Source organism: Saccostrea cucullata, unplaced genomic scaffold, assembly GCF_032062105.1.
Source record: "Saccostrea cucullata isolate Sc308-1 unplaced genomic scaffold, CSIRO_AGI_Scuc_v1 ctg319, whole genome shotgun sequence".
NCBI classification, from domain to species: Eukaryota; Metazoa; Mollusca; class Bivalvia; order Ostreida; family Ostreidae; genus Saccostrea; species Saccostrea cuccullata.
The window spans coordinates 1,581,999-1,602,231 of NW_026920610.1; the positions used below are offsets into that span (position 1 = coordinate 1,581,999).

Sequence of the window (20,233 nt, forward strand, 5' to 3'; positions counted from 1 at the left end):
TTAGTGTTGTTCATTTTTTATGAAAGTGAATAACGAAAGAATAAAACCCAAGAGCACTTGCTTGACGTAAAGAGGTCATTAATCGGAATTGCGATTTGTCATATTTATACTAGTTAATCCTCCAAAGATATTAATTCAAGAAAAAGTGAGTACGTTGCAAACACAGCCTAGCGACAGTGTCAATACAATGGAAAATAGAAAGGCAGATTAAATTCTCCATAAGCTACAGGAATTATACAATTGTTTTGATTGTTAATTACAACGTTAGAAAAGTGAATTGTGAAAACAAAGTGTTATCTTCTTCTATTGTCTTATGACATGGGTTCTGTAGTGACTAGCCCTCTCTGTGGTGACATTAATTACAACAAAATTGCAGTGAAGGAAGCTGCAGGACCTAGACTCTCTGAGGAACAGCTTAATTTATTAGAGAAGTCATGGGATTCTATCAAAGTTAACATCGCGAATATTGGTGTCGTTACATTTATAAAGTAAGTCAGCTTTTACCATTACATTTTTTAAACGAGAAGTTTGTGTATGAAATTTTTTAAGATTTTTTTTTTAATTCTGATATATAAATTATTTTCAAATAATGAAGATAAATGTCTACAACGCATTTGAAGAATTTTTACATTTTTGTCCTCGAGTATGATACATGATTTACCTGGACACAAAAATATATTTCAACAAACCAAATAAAAATGAACTAAATAACTTCAATAATAGAAAAAAAGAAAAGCAATTATAACTTTATGTTTTAATTATATTTATTTATTAGCATTAAACCAGTTGATATATTATAAATTGTAATATTGACGAAATGTAGAATAATATTCGGAATTATATTTTGTTGCTCCTCATGAAAATATGTTGTAAAATCAAATATTTTTTGTATACTTAAAATTCACAGAGCTTTGATTTTGTGGATCGACCTAGAACCATATGCAATTTTATTCGTCAATTTTACAACAAAAACTTTATCTTAATAACATTGTGTGATGACTTAAAAAAATTTATAGCAAATTTCCCATATTTATGTACAAGTAGCACTATACCATTATGGTGGTCCTCATCCATGGCACCTTATCCCACCTATAATTTTTATAGGTCATGTTTGCTCTGCTCCAATATTCGAGAATTTGATTACTATTCTTGGTATTCATATTTCATGTAGTACATTTTGTTTAGGACTTGAATTTGCTGGGTCGTCGTCCATTAATACACGCACATATTTACCCCTACGAAAATGTGTTATTCAACAGTATATATATTAGTTATCATATTTTACATGCTAGCAGGTTTAGTTAAGGGAGTATGGGACTTTCGGGTCCTAATTTCAGAGTAATTAAAACTCTGAATCACATACACGGATTGAAAGGAGAACTTTTCTATATTTTAATAAAATACATTAGAAAAGGTTCTAGTGCGTAAATCTAAAAATAGAACACGCCAAAGTAAGGGGAGTAACTCTGTTGGAAAAAATGATATTTTTATAAGCAATTTTTAAAAATTCAGAATTCACATAAAAACATCAGAAAAATAATTATTCTATAAAATATTGCCATCACCAGGAATGGAATTTTATTTCTAAAAGAAAAAAGTACAAGGAAAAAATATAAAATGACAAATTATTTTGACTTATTTATATAATATCAATTTATTGGGGAAATGGGTTAATATATATGTACAATGTAATTGTAAGCAATTAAGGAATAATTAAAAGTTTGATTGCTTATGCAATATTTACAGGGATTAATATGTTTTACAAATTGATGATAAAAAATTATGAAGTCAGTGTACAGTTTTAGAGTAATATCTTTCGAATTTCCTCGACCCGAATTTCCTCTGCTCGAAGTTGTTATGAAATGTGATAAAAATAAGCTTGCAATTTCAAAATGCTTGCTTTTAGTTTTTTATTGACTCAACTTTATCTATTAACACTAAAAAATTTCCATCGTTGCTATATTTCTTTCGTAACACGGTGGATAATGCGCTTTTCGTCAGAGCTTTGTCGAGCAATCCGGATATCTTCCGATTTCACGATTTAGTTTTGTACATTACAGTGTACAAGTTATTTCCAGTCTGCAACTGAAACTCAAAATTGACGATGCTAAATCAGCTTAGAGGAGGTATTTTCAATTGTCCGTGAATAATTATTATTTAAAAAAACAGAAAAGAATTTTAAGTGCTATTGTTTCTAACGTCTGAGTGAAATTGATGAAATAAAGTGATCGGGCGAGGACGGAAATCACGGAATGCATGTAGTGTACATTGGCACTGCCTCATGCTCTGAATACTCTTTAGTTATAATAAGATTAAAGGTTGTATCTCCACGTACAACTATGATTAATAATAAGTCTGCGTCTTGTTTTGAATATTTTTATGTCCAGTACCATATAAAGATGATGTATGATTCAATAGACCCCTTTCCTATGACATATTTTGCGTAGGAGTTATTTCCCTTAACCGACAGATCTTAGGGCAACATTCCCAGATCCCTTCATTATTCAACCAAGTTCAATTTTGTATACTGGTTACTGAGGTAAAGATAACACTATTTTTCTTATGAAACTATGTTTGTTAAAGCCTCTATTCATTCATAATTTTAAGATTGTACATATTTTCCCCAATATATTTCTTACATGCATGTTTAAAATTGGTTGCTCAAAGAGGTAAATTAACTACTTTGCCCTACAAGATGGCGGCTAAGGAGAATAACTCGTAGGCAAATAATGTCAAAGGAAAAGGGTCTATAACTGATATTATGAAACCAACGCACATCATGGACACTCTGTTGAAGCTGGGGAAAAAGTTACACCACCACAATACACTACAATGTATTTTACTACATGTGTATAATATAGTGAAGAGTAAAAACAATATTTTTAAAAAATATTTATATTATCATCCTTATAAAGCTGGAAAAATAAATTACCAAAACAAGTCCTTTGATCGAGTGTCACTAAAATAATTATGAACTAAAACAAATACAGAATGATGTTGACTGTTGAGGGCAACTTTATTTTTATGGTTAGTCTCCAAGGGTTGAAATATTGTCCAACGTGGAGCAAAGGACAATATTTTCATCCCATGGAGGCTAACATAATCAATGTCACTCGAAAACAGTCAATAATTGTTATGCTAAACAAATGATAGAATATAGTATTTTGTTTTAAATAAATTATATCTACAATTTGACCTACATGTAGTGCTAGCAAATCTTGCCTTAATTGTTTTTTTTTTATATTGTGACATGATGTTTTTTGCAAGTTGCAGCTGTTTCATTATGTCACTATAAATGAATCCAAAGCAATAAATGTTGGGAAATGACCATAAATACATGTATTTTTTGAGGAGCTTATATCTAAATGAATTTTTTGACAATTTTTCTAAATAGTGAATATAAGGACTATAATTTTTTGACAATTTTTCTAAATAGAGAATATAAGGACTATAATCCAATCCACACTTAACAATAGTTATGTCCCTTTTCTGGGTCAACCAAAAAGTCAAATGGGGAAAGAAATGACATTTCTCCTCTTTATGCTACAAAATATTTTGGGCATGCTCAGATAAATCAACTGTGTTTTAATTTTTTCTTTTGATATATGAGTTGGCCCATCTTAGGGCAATCATTATCCAAGATGCACATAATTTTTTCCATTCAGATGACAAAGTTACAAACCAGAAACTATAAAGGGTACTGTGAGGATTCTTTGGGGTTTTCCTCAAAGATGGCGGTCAAAGGACATAACTTTTGAAAAGTGTGAATTCAACAATTCATTACTGAAAAAATTATTTATATGTGATTTGACGAGTTTTTTCAAACTATTTATTTTAAATGTCTTTTTCTACTTTTATAAAATCATTATTATTTTTTTTCAAAAGTATTTAAATTATATAATGTATTTTGCACATAAAGTATGTGGAAAACTTCAACATTCAAAGACGTAATTGATGCCATTGACATTTCAAATAGACAGAGGATAAATGTCTCTTTTCATATCAAACTTCAACTGAAAAAGTCTTAATTCTGAAATAGAATCCATAATTCCTTTAGAATAATGCACAAATAGTTTTTCATTCAAATCTTTCATCCATAGTTCCACATGGAGTTGGTTGACAATGCCACAGTTTCAGTAGTACAGGGATAGGGATTAATATTATGTCCAGTGATTTTTATTCCATTTATTTTCAAACCTGTAGTTTTGTCTGCCTGTTTTTATGGAACAAAATATTGGTTCAAATGGTCTACCCGCTCATTGCTGATATGATGTTCTGGCTCACTGCAAGAAATAAGAAACCAATGTCAAAATAGTGTTTTTTTAAATTTGGAAATTGCATGGTAATATTATGGAAAAAATGAATATTCATATTTTTGATGATAAAGGATTTTTTAAAAGGGTTGGCTATATACTGGAGTTGGTTGGGAAAACAGAAATTATTTTTTCACTTAAATTGACAAGTATAAAATATATAAACATAACATTGTAATTGTACCTTAATAATAGCGGATGATCCATATGTTAGGACACCACATGAGAGGGCTGCAGTGGTACATCATATTTTAGACTGGCCTATAGAGCATCTGTCAGCTCCATCCCTATACATGTAGTTCCATAACGTACCTCTTCTCAAGTCTCCATTTAGCAGATAGAAAATGTTCTATATTCTCTTTTATCTTGACATCATGTGTGCACAATAACAGGAATACCTGTTCAAAAAATATTCATATTTGTAAAAATCTGAGGAGCATTAATTGATTTTTCATGTTTATTCTTAGAATACGTGTACATGAATTTTTTTGGCATTTCTAGTGGTTATAGATAGTGTTTGGGGCACTAATATGTGAATGGCAGTACTGTAGATCACTAAATTTTCGCGACACCTTATTTTCGCGAGATAGTCATTGACTCTTGATTAGCGAGATAAAATGTTCACGAATTGTGGTTATTGCTCTATATGATCTTAAGGAATGCTATTATACGCGAGAAATAAATTTTCGCGAGCACGCTGTCTCGCGTAATTACGCGAAAATAAAGTTCTCGCGAATAAAAAATGATTTACAGTATTTGAGGGTAGAGTGGTTGTCCGATTCTATATATGTGCTATAATTTCTGCCGGTGATTTTTTTTAAATAATAAATGTTGACCTAAATATTTTCATTTCAAAACAGATTGCGTACATTGTCGGATTAGTCCTAGTTTAAAAGTAAGCCGTCGAGTGTAAAAGTTAGTGGTCCTCACAAAAGTCCATATTATATTAAATATCACATGAACTTGAGACAGTCTTAGTTCTCCTATTATACTGTATAGTATATATTCGATTTTGCTAAGACTGGCTCAAGTCCCTGTGGTAAATATGTAACTATTTCTGCTATTATACATGACAGATACAACTACTGTATATGTACATAAAAATGCAGGCTTCATATTTTAGCAACTTGGGCACAAACATTGCATGAATGCAATAATTCATGAATACCCCTGTTTTATGCAGAAGAATTTTAGGAGTGAAGTATATGTGCATTACTTTTGTTGTAGTGTAGACTAGTGAAATGTTGAACTGTATGTTGAAGGGAAAAATTCTATCGAGTGTTCAACAGGTTGGGACCAATCGCCCAAATGGGATATATTAGTCCGTTTGGGATATAATATCCCAAATGGGCTATAAATTTACAGTGCAAAAATTTAAAATTTTTAGTTTGGCTGTATATATCACAAATCCGCATCAGGACACTCAAAAAGGAATAACTTTTGGTTGACAAGTTTTCCTGTATGCCCATTGTTTAGGAGATTGATCCCTCGGAAGTTCCGTAACTTCTTGGGGATCAATCTAACAAACAGTAGGGTTGCAGAAAAACTTGCTTACCAAAAGTTATTCCTTTTTAAGTGCCCTGATGCGGATTTGTGATATTTACAGCCAAACTAAAAATTTTAAATTTTTGCACTGTAAATTTATAGCCCATTTGGGATATTATATCCCAAACGGACTATTATATCCCATTTGGGCCATTGGTCCCAACCTGTTCAACACCTTGCATGATGTACACAGGATACTTGTTTGGGTTACATGTATAACAGTGTCTCAGATGATATATTTATAGACATGATTAGAGTATAACTGAAGTAGGTGAAGATCAACTGATAGTGATACACGTATGCTCAATCACTGTGGTATTAATATAGTTATATAATCCGAAATTCCTCTGACTCTAACATTGTTCAAAGCAGGGGATGGAGTCAGAGGAATCTCGGATTAATAGCTATAGTGCCCTTTACCCCTGTTTGAATATTTATATAAGAAATAATTGGCAATGCCATGATTACGGAAGAAAAATAATGGGTTGAATTTAGAGACAAACCTGGGCAGACCAGACGAGAGTTGTGGGCATGGTGGGGTGGGGTGATCATGGTGATGCGATCGTGATTCCTTCATTCGAGTGATTGTTGGCAGAAGAATTTCAGTATGACACAGCTCACCATCGCTTTCTTTTAGTCAAAGAAGCCTTGTTGTACGGCTAAATAGATTTGATAGACGAAAACCCGAGATTTCTCCGCATTTCATGCTTTCCGAAACATCCGCTTTGCTTACATTGCCGAAAACGACAATAAGCAAGATAAGTCGTAAAATTACACTGCGTTGTTTTTGGTTCGATTCTAATGATATTCAAGCCACAATTAATAATATTTTAAATCAAGAATATCTATAAAATAAGTTGCATGGTAAAATTTAATCAAAAATCATGGAAAGATTTGAACGACATATACAAACGTAAAATTCATTTACGTCACTTGGAGTTGCGCGGTGGATTCAAAATCGTCAGTTCCATACTCCCTTAAGCATTTTGTATAACATACTCAAAGTTTATTAAGTAAATTCATTAGGGAAAGATATAAAGTTAGAGACTTTATATATCTTTAAAACATATTTTTTACAAACCTAAGTTATATAAGCTTAATTTTAATTGAGGCACAAGATTGCATTTTATTCTAAGCATTAATATTACCTGTTCAATTGTTTAAGTTTGTAAAAAAAAAGCATAAAATGTATGATGCATAAATTTAATGAAAAATCAAAATCTTGAAAATGAACTAAAACAAATGATATCATCCGTTTATTCTTGCATTCATTAAACCTCTACAGAAAGCAGATCTTGAACAAACATAGTCCTCAGAATACACAGTTGAAGGTCAGTTCCGTATTTATTTCTTCTGAAACTTGTTAAGTGGCAAAATAGGGTAGTGGTATAATATATTTCAATTGCATCAAAATAACAAATATTTCAATTATCTCACTATTATATTTAAAGCAAATGCGTTCTACCACTAACTATTTTTTCTCTCATTTTGTCTGGGGTTTTAGGGGAGGGGAAAACTGATATTTAGATTAATTTTCTGGAATATAAATTTTCAACCTTGATGCCAGTATAAAACTTGAACACGAACGTGGTTTTTTTTCCTCACGTATTGCTACTATACTTAACCTTATCACTTTTTGAGTCAAATGCTGATTCACGTTTTTCATACTAATTGTTAGACCATTTATACACTGAATTAACGTCGGATTTTTCCGTTATTTCCCGATCATGACAAGGAGCACACGGCGGGTGTGACCGGTCGGCAGGGGATGCTCACTCCTCCGTGGCACCTGATCCCACCTCTGATGTTTCGGAGGTCCGTGTTTGCTCTGCTCCTATTTTGTATTTTTTATGGACTTTTGATCTTGAAAACTGTTCGTAATCTCATTATGTTTCATTGTCATTGATTTTTATTCACAATAAACTAAACGGCAAATGCTCTGTACCTTCTTTACTCAAGAGCTACAGGTATATTAACTAAACGTGCTAGCATTTTGCTTAGTGTAAAGACTATTGAGAAAACATATTTTTCCTTGCATATTAGAATAATATCGGTATATTGCAGTCCTAAGGCTGTTATTGATGTCTTGTTCCCATGGTAATAAGCATCTTCTGTTTTCTCTAGATTAACACCTCGAATATCCTATTTCATAATGAAAAAAATACATTCCCTTAAGCTTTAATTTTATTGAGAGAAATGCATAAACATTCTACACCTTAAAGTTTTTATTCATGAATTATCATTGAATAATTAAATAGAGAAGAATTATCAGTAGATTTAAAATACCTTTTTGTTATCTTGAAAATTCTTTCTATATCCTCAATTGATTATTTGCCGCATTTTTCACGTTTCTCTTTGTCGGCAGGCAATCGTTTTTCAAAGATTTGCTGCAGTTATGTTGTGTATATGGTATCTTATAACACTTTATATTTCCTGTGAAATACGATACAGTATAGATGGTAAGAAGACATCCCCTAATATCATGTTTTCCATCAAATTTCTTTTACGTTATTGATTTTTATATCAACCAATTTTCGTTGATCTGAAATTCGGATGAAAAAAATTTCGGGGTATATGATAAAATTACAAACTAAAGAAAATTCTTTAATCAGTCAATTTGTATCTCTCTGAATTTGTTTGTATTTAAGAGATGTTTGTGATCATTTACCAATTAAAAAAAAAAAGGGGAATATTACTTACAGAAGATGAGACTCGCCAAAAAAACAGGTCACGGGCATTCAATTTTTTTTTCAATCATAAGGGCTATGCTTCAAAGGTGTGAATTATGGATTCGAATTAATTTTAGAGACTTTCCCGTTTTCTTATGTTTGTATTTTATAATGATGCACATATTTATCAACAAGAGAAAACATCTGTATTGATTTTACACTTAGAACGATTCTATATTCGTCAGCATGTATTTGTATTATTTTGTTTCACCTAACTTTTTTAGATCAAGTTATCAAATTGAACATTGATTTCATTTGAATTATTTCTTCAATTTACCGGTAAGGGTATACGTCGTATACACTGTATATTATGTGTGAAATAAAAAGCAGAGACAGATATAATTGAAACAAAGGTAAAAATTATTCCAATCATATTTGAATTCAAAGGCTTTGCATGTATATCATGTTAGGTGCTGATAATGCTTCAAAGTAAGGATTATTTTATAAATCAATTTGATTGTTTATTACTGTACATACTAAAACATAGCATGACGGGAAAATTAATAACTCTTTGGTTGAAGACAATGGCATGACCCTTAATATGCCGTGTCATCAACTGAATCCATTTAGAAATAAAATAAAATCGTACCGATCGAAGTTATCAATTCATGCATGCACAAGTTGTAGGAAAAGTAGTGCAGATGCTAAGATGATGACTTATTTACTTTTAAAACAAATTTCTTCTTTGTCTATGGCACATCGGTACAGTTCGGGAAAATTCTATAAAATGCCAAATCCAGCATAATAAAGATAAAATATGTTTATGTTAAATTGCAATGCTAATCTTGTTCTATGTTTTAATTCTCCCCTGAGAGAAGAAAATATGCATAATTTCATATTATTCAGATTTACATGCAGAGCGCAGAGGTTACAGTGCTCTGGAGTCGTTAAGTAAGCAGTTGATCCTTACGTCGCGGGTAAGAACTCACTGTGAGATGAGAAGTGAGATCTCGTGTCGCAGTAGGTGTTGGCATAAAAGAACCCTCATTGCTCAAAGGCTCATATTGCCGAATATAGGCATAATTTGCAGCCGTTTACCGTCACGTAGTGCCGACTCAATGTGACTTGAAAATTCTCAGAAAAAAATTACTATATACGGCCCTGAGTGCGAGTATAGGACAAAATTTGTAGCTCTCCACCGGCAAATAGTGGCGTCTCCATATGAGTGAAAAATTCTCGAGAGGGACTTTAACAACATACAATCAATCAAATAATATTATATAGAACTGGTTTTCCTGAAGAAAAAAACAATTATCAGTCGGTGTCTTCAAAACATTTAATGCAAAGAAATCTCAACATCGTCGAACTCGATAATTTTCTATAAAAAGCTTCTTGAAATCCATTGATTTTTTTCTATACAATTCATTATCTGCATTTAGAAGAAACAAGATAACTGGACTGTCATCTATCAAGGTAATGTGATTTCAAAGACTTTATAACGCAACTCATCCTTGGGAATTAAGATAATAAGTTATGTTAAAATGGTGCTTCGTTTAAAAATTCATTTTGATTTTCTTTTCTGGCACGCACCAAAAAAATTAATCAAGTGTTTTACAGAATAACTTTCAAGTTCTGCAAACATGTTTTGTTGAAATGTAATTAATTTATATCATTTTCTTGAGATTCTTGTGTATAAAATGAAGCACTCAAAACAAAGTGTATATTTGTGAGTTTTACTCATTCATCGGAAATTATATTACATACTATTTTAACATACAAACTGGTAAAAATACATGTATGTACATTGGTATGGTAATGTATTAATTCTTCTCATTCTAAGTCAGGGGGTTCGGATGGTGATAATCGGAGAGAAAAAGCAAGAAAATAAAAGTACTTCTTGATTGCTTAATCCACATTGACTGACAAATTTCAATATCTGTATAATTCTCTGCTCTAGGCTTATTGAAGAATTACTCCCGTGGTATTAAAATGTGTTTTTTCTCTAGATTGATGCTAGGATATCGAATCTGTTATCAATAAAAGATACTTTATGAATACTAACTAGTATTTGGAAAAGAGAATATTTAGAATTATTTACAATTTTTCATTCAGTCCTTTTACCATTCCATTATGAAATTAATCTTTTGTTTTCATTATTTTGTAACCAAATCCTTAATAAATTGAAGCTTTATTTCAATTACCGTTTGTTTCCTTTGGCGACTTATTTTCTGAAGCTTGATGGTCTGTAGTTGGTTTAGAAATTCTCTGTATATCTCTTGTGAAATAGAATATTCCAGGCTTATTGAATTTTTGCTCCCATGGTATTAAAATGTGTTTTTTCTCTAGAGTACTGTGTAGGATATCGAATCTGTTATAAACTAAAAGATCCTTTATCAATTCTAACTCGTATTTGGAAAAGAGAATATTTACAATTATTTACAATTTTTTATTCAATACTTTTACCATTTCATTATGAAATTAATCTTTTGTTTCCATTATTTTATAAACAAATCCTCAATAAATTGAAGCTTTACTGCAATTACCGTTTGTTTCTTTTGGCAATATATCTTTTGAATATTTGATGGTGTGTATTTGGTATAGAAATTCCCCGAATAACTCTTGTGAAATTGGTTATTTTCGTGGAAACTAATGAAGTTTTAAATTTTAATCTGAAATTCATTTTGAAAAAAACCCTTGGGCATTAATTGAATATCTGAGAAATTTTCTTTCAATTTTTTTTTTTTTTTTTTTTTTTTTTTTTTTTTTTGGTCAATTACACAAAAGATGATCAAATTATTAAACTACCAATAAGGAAATGACTCTGTTTTCCACCAAGGATGTTTTTTTTCGTATGTTGCTTTCTTTTCATTTTCAAACAGAAAAATATACATGTATGTCGCATTTCAATCCTAAGTGCAGATAATTAATAAAACAAATAAGTAAAATAAGATTTCGATGAATATAGAATAATTGCATTCAGGTTGCAGAGTTCATCTTTCATCTTTAAGTTTATAAACTTATTTGGTTGGCCATGGTTATCACGTTTCATTGTAGATGCACTATCAGTTTCAGTGAGGCATCTTCCTTTTGCGCTATTTTATATTTTAGTAAGGTCATTGTATCGATCGTAGAACTTACGAAATGTTCCATGATATTGTGTATATCATACTTTTTTGTCTTTTATCTGCCTCGAAAATTTGTACACAAGACTCGCTACTGAATGACAATTATTAATATTCTTTCTGCAATAACATACTATATGTTTTGAAAAAAAATTCATTTGCATACAGACCATAGTTCACATAGTTCAAATAATTATCTTTATGGCTATATTTTTGCTTTAACGTGATTTCGAAATCCAATATTGTATAGAAAACATCGAAACGCAGAGGGATCGTCAAGAAAACCACTATATAATGAAATTATTGATTCAGGGTGAAAAAAATCAAGCAAAATATGGATAAAAGCAATGTTATTCGATATATTAGTTATAAGATCTGCAATTCGCGGTCAAAAAACTTTATCAATCCAATATCAGATCTCCAAAAGATGAATCTCCAAAATTATAGGGACAAATAGAAACAATTAATCTTTTTCCAAACAGAGAAGTGTTTCAAAATATACAAACACGGGATCAACAAAAATATACCGTACGTACGAATTACAAATAATTGATACCTAAAGAAAATGTCAGTTGAAAACATCATATCTTACTTTTTCCCAAGAAATCTTAAAGAGAATGTTTTAAATTATTCTTATTTAGCAGGTCATTTTTTGTGTCCCAAAGACTATTATTCTAGCAAGACAACTACTGAAAACTGAAATATTTAAAGGAAAAGATAGCATAATATAAAAAAAAAAAACCTAGCTGTTTTCAAGCCCAAAATACAACCAGGGACCTGAAAAAAATCAGAGGCGGGATCAGGTGCTATGGAGGAATGAGCATCCCCTCTCGACTGGTCACACCTGCCGTGTGCCCCTTGTTATGATCAAGTAAAAGGAAAAAGCCGTGGAAATTATGATTTAATGTATAGTATGAAAACGCCAGCACTTAATGATAAATTGTAAATGCTGATGTTATTCTATCGATTATAGAACTTGCATAATCATGACTTTAAACGAGACTGTTGATGTCCTAGATTTATCAACTTACTTTCTTAAGTTTCTCAGTTAAAACAATGATCGTACGTAGAGCATGCTCAAATCTACCGAGAGAAATAAACCTCATATGCAGGTGAAAAAGGTGTATTCAGGCGCGGATCCAGAAATTTTTTCCAGGGGGGGGGGGGTAGCCGAAGTCTAAAAAATCCAACCCAGAAATTTCTTGACAAGCAAAAAAGAAAAAAAAAGAAAAAAAAACGTTAACTCGCCCAAACGTGAAAAACCTATTCCAGGGGGGTCCTGACCCCACCCCGACCCCCCACTAGATCCGCGCATGTGTATTACTACAGTAACTCCAGTTAAGCTTGTTGTCGTCTGCGTTTCACAGTACAGAGGGGGTACTTTAGAGTCGCGAATTAGGAAGTTCATTCTTACGTCGAGAGTTTGAATCACACTGCAGGACATTTGGATCCCTTGTAGCTGCTGGTTCAAAAGAAACCCCACGATACCCAGTGGCCTTTAACGCCGAGTAAAGGTTCAAAATTCGCAGTCTTCCTCCGTCAAATGGTAGTCTCAATATGAATGAAAAATTCTTAGAGGGAATAAACAAAACATTCTATCATTAAAATTTTCATTTGGATTATTTTTTTAACCCAAATCCTCTTTAAACTATACATTTGCTGTAATTATAACATTTGGTCCTCTCGGCAATGTTTTCGAACGTTTGATGTTGTGTAATTTGTATAGGATATCCTATTTCATTTGAAATGAGATATTGTTATAAACGTTTGTAAACTGTTGGCATTCTTCTTTTAAGTTAATTTGAAAAAAAAAAATATATCAATACAATACTAGTTAAAATAAGAATCAATTTTTTCTTTGAAATCATTAGCTAAACGAAGGATTAGGTTTTATAAATTGCAATGGGAACAAGGAAGTGTTCTACTAAAGATGTTTCTGGCACGAACTTCTGTCATAATTTCCAAGACAGAAAAGTCGTCCACGTTGTGCAGTAGTAATAGCGTTTGCTCTAGAGTCGAGATGTATAGTTGATCCTTACGTCGCAGGTTCAAATTTCGCTGTGCGACGTGGGGACCGTCCTTCGGATATGGCCAATACATCGAGGTTCAGTGTCGCAAATGATGTGAAAGAGATCCCTCAAAGCTCAATGGCCCAGTGTGCCAAAGGCCTAAATTTGTAGCCCTCTACCTGCAAGCTGTGGCGTCTCCATATTTGTCTGCCCAATAAGTGATGCTAAAATGAAAATGAAGACAATCATGTTATTTGTTATTTACTATTTGACTCAGTTTTTTTTTCTAATTTTATGAAGAAATAATTTATTTTAATGCAAAAGCTGTCTTTCAAAGATTATAATTGCTTTTTTAACCCTTGGAAGTGCACATCTGCGACCTTTGCAGACTCTGATTTATACAAATATAATCAATTAAAAATATTCTTACTTGGATTATCAAATATTTTGGTATATAATTTCAGAAATTTTATGAATCGCAAACACAGTAAAATTTAAACCATCGCGATTATTTGTCAATCTACTGTCTCTCCTTAACGTACGTTTACAAGATAAATGTAATTACGTTTGTCAATTCATTTGTTTAAGATACCTCCCATCCACTTTTAAACTTGAAATGGAATACTATTTTTGTATTCATATGAAATAAAATTCAGCCAATAACTTATAAGTGAAAAGAAGAAGTCTCCTGTTACCTTAATTTCAATATTTAGATGTTGAAGCGACGCACATTTCTATAAACAATATTCATTTTAGCCTGCGTTGATTCGATATACTTGTACATATATCACAATGAACTCGAAATAAAAGATACCACTGAGTCTGTCACATCTATTTTGTCTTATTAATGTTTTGCTTGGAAAAGGTGTCAATGGTAACCTTACGACAAAACAAAATGATAAACATGATGACATAAACTTCTCAAAGGGCAACTTTCCTTATTCATGTATCAATATGGGATTGTCACCAGCATATGGAGTTTGTCTTTCCAGTTGATTTGAATGATAAGAGCACGTTTTTCGTACAAACATTTTTGAAACCGGGCAAACTTCTGACAAATAAGTTGATGGAACAAGGATATCAACAATCTCGTTAAAATTCAGTCGGAAATTCAATGTTTGATATAATGACAATGTCAGCAATAACAATCATAAAGTTCAATGCCGACTATTGTTTTTTAAATGAATTGTTGGGTCATTATTTTCATACTGAATTACCTACAATTTTTTTTGTTTACTTGATCACGAGAAGAGCACACGACGGATGTGACCCGTCTACAAGGGGTGCTTACTCACTTAGTACGCCTGATCCCACATCTGATGTTTGAGAGGTTCGTGTTTGAGCTCATCCTGATTGGTATTGTTTAAGTGAACTCTGGAGCTTGAAAACATTTTGCTACTTTATTAATAAAATCCATCTGATTAATATAAGTCGGCTAATTTCACCAACACGGGCTGTTTGTCTTATAATTGAGAAAAACGGTAGAAATATCTCCTGTGAATTGTTTTTATCTAACCCATAAATTTCCCATTCAATTTGATGCGACTGCACTCTGTAGAGTTTATAGAAGCCTTTTATATAAATACCAAACCTTACTGGGCTTAATTTTTTTTATCATAAATTAAAAAAAATCATGAACCAAATTTTAAAAAATGCAAACCTGTGACCCTTTGAAAAATTAAAATTATATAAAGTTATCTTTAATATTTCTTCAAAGTTCAATACAGTTAACTTTAATTAGTAATAAAAAAATAATAATGATATATAAGAAAACAAATAGATCTCCGATATAATTTTGAAATAAAAGCACAAGATATGCATTTTCTGATTGAAATTCATCAATAAAATATATTTAAAGATAAACTACAAGTATCCAAACATTTGGATAAAATTGCTTGTTTCTTTTATTGATTTTTTTTTTAGCTAAAAGATTTCCTTATCCAGTATATTCAATTAAGAGTTTTAAGTTCAATAATAAATTGAGAGTTATCATTCGTGGCTAAGGGCCGGATATAGTTTTGATTTAGCCTGACTTTTGTTTGGTGATCAAAAAGAGTTGCCTATAAAAATTATATTATTATTAATTAAGATTGTAGCAAATGGTTTCTTCTTGGTAAATACCAAACAAATTGGTATCGAAAGTATACATTACACGAGCTGTGAATCATATACATTTTATAGTTCATGTATTTGGAGTTGTCTTTCGTATAAAGAAAAAATACATGCATAGCAAAATAAATTCCTGCTGCACGTTTTGCAAAACTACGGAAGCCCATTTAGGACCTATCAAAAATATTTTTGAATTCGTTATAACGATTTTTAGAATTCGTTATAACGAATTTTTAGAATTCGTTATAACGAATTTAATTTGTTTTAACAGCCTTTTAGAATTCGTTATAACGAATTTAATTTGTTATTACAGATTCATTGAATTCGTTATAACGAATTTAATTTGTTATTACAGATTTATTGAATTCGTTATAACGAATTTAATCTGTTATTACAGATTTGTTGAATTCGTTATAACTAATTCAACGAATTTGGTTATAACGAATTCAACAAATCTGTAATAACAGATTAAATTCGTTATAACGAATTCAACAAATCTGTAATAACAGATTAAATTCGTTATAACGAATTCAACAAATCTGTAATAACAGATTAAATTCGTAATAACGAATTCAATGAATCTGTTATAACAAATTAAATTCGTTATTACGAATTTAATTAATCTGTTAAAATAAATTAAATTCGTTATAACGAATTCAATAAATCTGTTATAACAAATTTAATTCGTTATAACGAATTCTAAAAAATCGTTATAACGAATTCAAAAATATTTTTTGATAGGCCCTAAATGGGCTTCCGTACAAAACTGTGTATCTATATGAAAAAAATCTTTAAAAAACATCTGAGATCTAGAAGTAGTCAAATAGAAGAAAGGTCTGGTATAAAGGCAGTACAAAAAAAAAATAAGATAAACATTCTAAAAAGTATATAATTATATGTGGTACAATTGTAAAACGTCCTTAAGAGCGGCAGATTGAATATCTTCAACACTTATATTGTACGATAGTTCAATCTCTGATAGAAAATGTATCTTCAACAATCACACAACACACTCAAGACTACCCTTTTAAAAAGAGGTATAACCATCATCAACGTATCCAGACATACATATGTAATCGTACCATTATAAAAAAAAATAATAAAAAAGGCATATAATTCTGCTGAATATCTGTTATAGGAAATAATGAAAATATATGTTAAAATTTTTTAAAAATATGGTTTATTTTGTTTAGGTGAAGCACCTGAAACAACCACTATTTTTCCTGGGAGGGGGGTCCTTATTTTATATCCTGGTTGAGATTTGTATTGATTGCGGATTTCTCAATAGATCGATTGATGTTCATTATCTTCACCTTCTACATTAAGTAATGATTTATTTACGATAATTGTATGTGAACATGTTAATGTTGTTCACATTCGATAGAAAACGTAGAAGGACTATCGACCCGAAAATAAAGTATACATGTTTATTTATAATGAGATACCATACACTGTCATCACCTGTTGAAATTCATTTGTAATGCCATCCCACAACTCTCACAATACAACAGCAATGTTTCATATAAATACCGGTATTAAACTACCGAGTTCAAAATTCCAAATCAATTTCCTCTAAAGCACTATAATATTAAGCAAAGTGTATTTTATTCCCTATGACTGAAAGAACATATACACTTTAACCAAAACCGCAAATAACACTTTAATCCCTGGGAAAGCCCACCAGATGTCTGCATCAGTGAACATATGGATTGGTATAGTTCATATGGATCTTGCTTAATCCACTTGAAGCGGGTATTGTCAAAACTGGTTAAAGTTGATTCAAAACTGATCTGGTTTGATCTCATTATCCGTAGTTCTAGAACTCACTGATGAGTTAGGACAAAATGATAACCATTATAGTCATCAATGATTTGACAGTGCTCAGATAAATTGCTGGTTCTGAACACTTCCGTTTTTGATGCAATGGACGGCCATTTTATTTTGAGGTGGAAGCCTGGTTATTATTCAAGTTTGATTGTTTATCTTCATGCTAGTCAAGGACAGATTTTTTATTCCCTTGGAACAGATTATTTATTTTCAACTTTTTCAAGAACCGATATTTTTTCAAAAGTTCTACCACGCCCCCACCTCAGAATCTATTTGTCGTCCTTTACTTTTATCAAGCAATAGGATATCAAATCTGCCTTAAAAAAATCAACATAGTCAAAACAAAGAAACACGATTTGACCAAAAAGTGTACTTTACAAATTGATGTTATAAACATTGTGACGCCACAAACATAGAGCAAAATATTATATTATACTTTCATGTAAATTACTTGAATCTGATTCGTCGAGAAACATTTGATAAAAAACACTACTACCCGCTGAATAATGAAGCCAAGCCCTCCTGCGTAGCAACAGTCAACATTGCTTGAACATAGAAAAATAGCACTGCGCGGAAATACGGTTATATATGTATTTGTTTAAAACATTCAGTATAATATAATAAATATTGCTATTCACATTGAAAAACATGTGTACCTCGGCTGCGCCTCGGTTTTTTGAAAATTTTCAATGTTACACTCAACTACATGCAATATTTATATAATATAACATCTGCTATTCACAAAACATGTGTATTTTTGACTATTTGTCAAACTTTGTTATTATAACCCCGTAGGAGGGCGATAAAGGTGTATTGCTGCATAAGTAAGGGAAGTTGAAAAGTTCAAGTTATCGAAAAGTTAAAGTCATCACACAATCAAAGCTGGGTTGTTAGATTACTGTACCATAATAAGGTCTTAATGGTAAAATATCCACGTATTAAACAGATGTGTTAAATTCTGTGGTATCTTTTATTTCAAGCTCACAGGGATGTATACTATCGACATATGAATGGAAATAATCATTGTTAATTGACAATAAGTCATCACACAATCAAAGCTGGGTTGTTAGATTACTGTACCATTAAGGTCTTTATGGTAAAATATCCACGTATTAAACAGATGTGTTAAATTCTGTGGTATCTATTATTTCAAGCTCACAGGGATGTATACTATCGACATAGGAATGGAAATAATCATTGTTAATTGACAATAAGTCGTCGATATATCTAGATAATATTCGTGCATTTTTTTTCAGTTTATTTCAAACTCACCCAGAGGTACAAGATGCTTTTCTGCCATTTCAACAATTGGCGATGGAAGATATGGAACACAGTGCTGTATTACGGTCACACGCCTTACGTGTGATGGGTACAGTTGATAAATGTCTAACTCGGATACGTACGCCGGAAAAACTTAGGAAACTAATGCACGAATTGGGAGAAAGACATGTCAATTATAACGCCAAATATGATTTCATAGATGTAAGATATCCTGGTTTTTTAAACATAAACAATTACAAAGCTTAGCAATGTCATGCTCGTTAACATTGATTTAATGATGTGTCTTTAATATTGAGACAGTATATTTTTGAGTCACAATTCCTGGGGCCAATGTTGATAAGTAGCCAAAATAAACTTTCTGCGGTAACTCATTTATTTAAAAATATTCAGTGAATAGATACTCGGACAAAGTTTGTGGCTGCTGTAAATTTTAGAGTACGGATGACCTACGAAGTCCACAAACATGGCTCTCTATGAATAAAAATGATTACTCTATAAACCTATATTTATAGATGGTGGGAAGACAGTTTGTACACGCCATACAGCCTCATCTTCAGGACACCTGGAATAAAGATCTAGAAGAGGCCTGGTCTCAGCTCTTTAGGGTCCTGTGTTATCATATGAAGAGAGGAATGGTAGACTCAAATGCCAATGCAGATTGAAACAAAACAATAGTATGTGTACATCGAATGCACAGAAAACGAATGAAATATTTGAACATGAAGTAATTAAAATAAGAGTACTTATTGATTGAATATATCCATTGATTTTACATGCTTGTTAACTTGCATTAATCGGATGACAATATGTGGTACTGAAAAAACTTTTCAAGGGAATGAAATTCCAGGAACACACATATTGAATAATATTTCTCTGATTACTGAATGGAATTTGTATATGCGCATATATCCCAAGAGAGGCAAAAGATGCAAGGAAAAACTATGAATGTGAACAATGAACGATCTCTGAAATTTTGTTTTGTCATTACATTATGTAATATATGTTAGTTAGTATATTTTAGGAAGAATTAATGCATTATTAATCAGTATTATCCTCTAAAAGTCAGATTTTAGTACAAAATCTTTTTTTTCAACAAATTATGTAGCCCTTTGTTGACTTTACTACCCTTGGTACTCCTAAAGTGTGTTTTCCTTGTCGGACTATTCCTCAATAGTTTATAGTTTTCCTTTGTTTAAACCTGGTAAGTATCAAATAAAAAAATTAAAGATTAATGCTCATCTTATTTTCGGTTGACTTTTCAAACGGCAATTTTAATGCTGGCTGTAGACGAAGGTTTTGTAATAAATCAATATTTTATCATTTTTTCAAGAAAGTCACATGAAAAATGAATAGCACTC

General features: G+C 31.4%; 1 protein-coding gene and 1 long non-coding RNA gene across 2 annotated transcripts; one reads left to right on the forward strand and one right to left on the reverse strand.

Moving 5' to 3' along the window:
- Nucleotides 1-207: 207 nt before the first annotated feature.
- Nucleotides 208-19,592, forward strand: LOC134253309 (neuroglobin-like). Its single transcript, XM_062735837.1, has 3 exons — nucleotides 208-488; nucleotides 18,851-19,076; nucleotides 19,388-19,592. Exons 1-3 carry the CDS (start codon nucleotides 319-321, stop codon nucleotides 19,535-19,537), a joined length of 546 nt encoding a protein of 181 aa, XP_062591821.1. The 5' UTR covers nucleotides 208-318; the 3' UTR covers nucleotides 19,538-19,592.
- LOC134253305 (uncharacterized) lies at nucleotides 3,467-6,833 on the reverse strand. Its single transcript, XR_009989100.1, has 3 exons — nucleotides 6,362-6,833; nucleotides 4,498-4,711; nucleotides 3,467-4,283 (listed from the first exon to the last, which is right to left on the reverse strand). It is a non-coding gene; the product is annotated as an uncharacterized LOC134253305 (long non-coding RNA).
- Nucleotides 19,593-20,233: the final 641 nt, after the last annotated feature.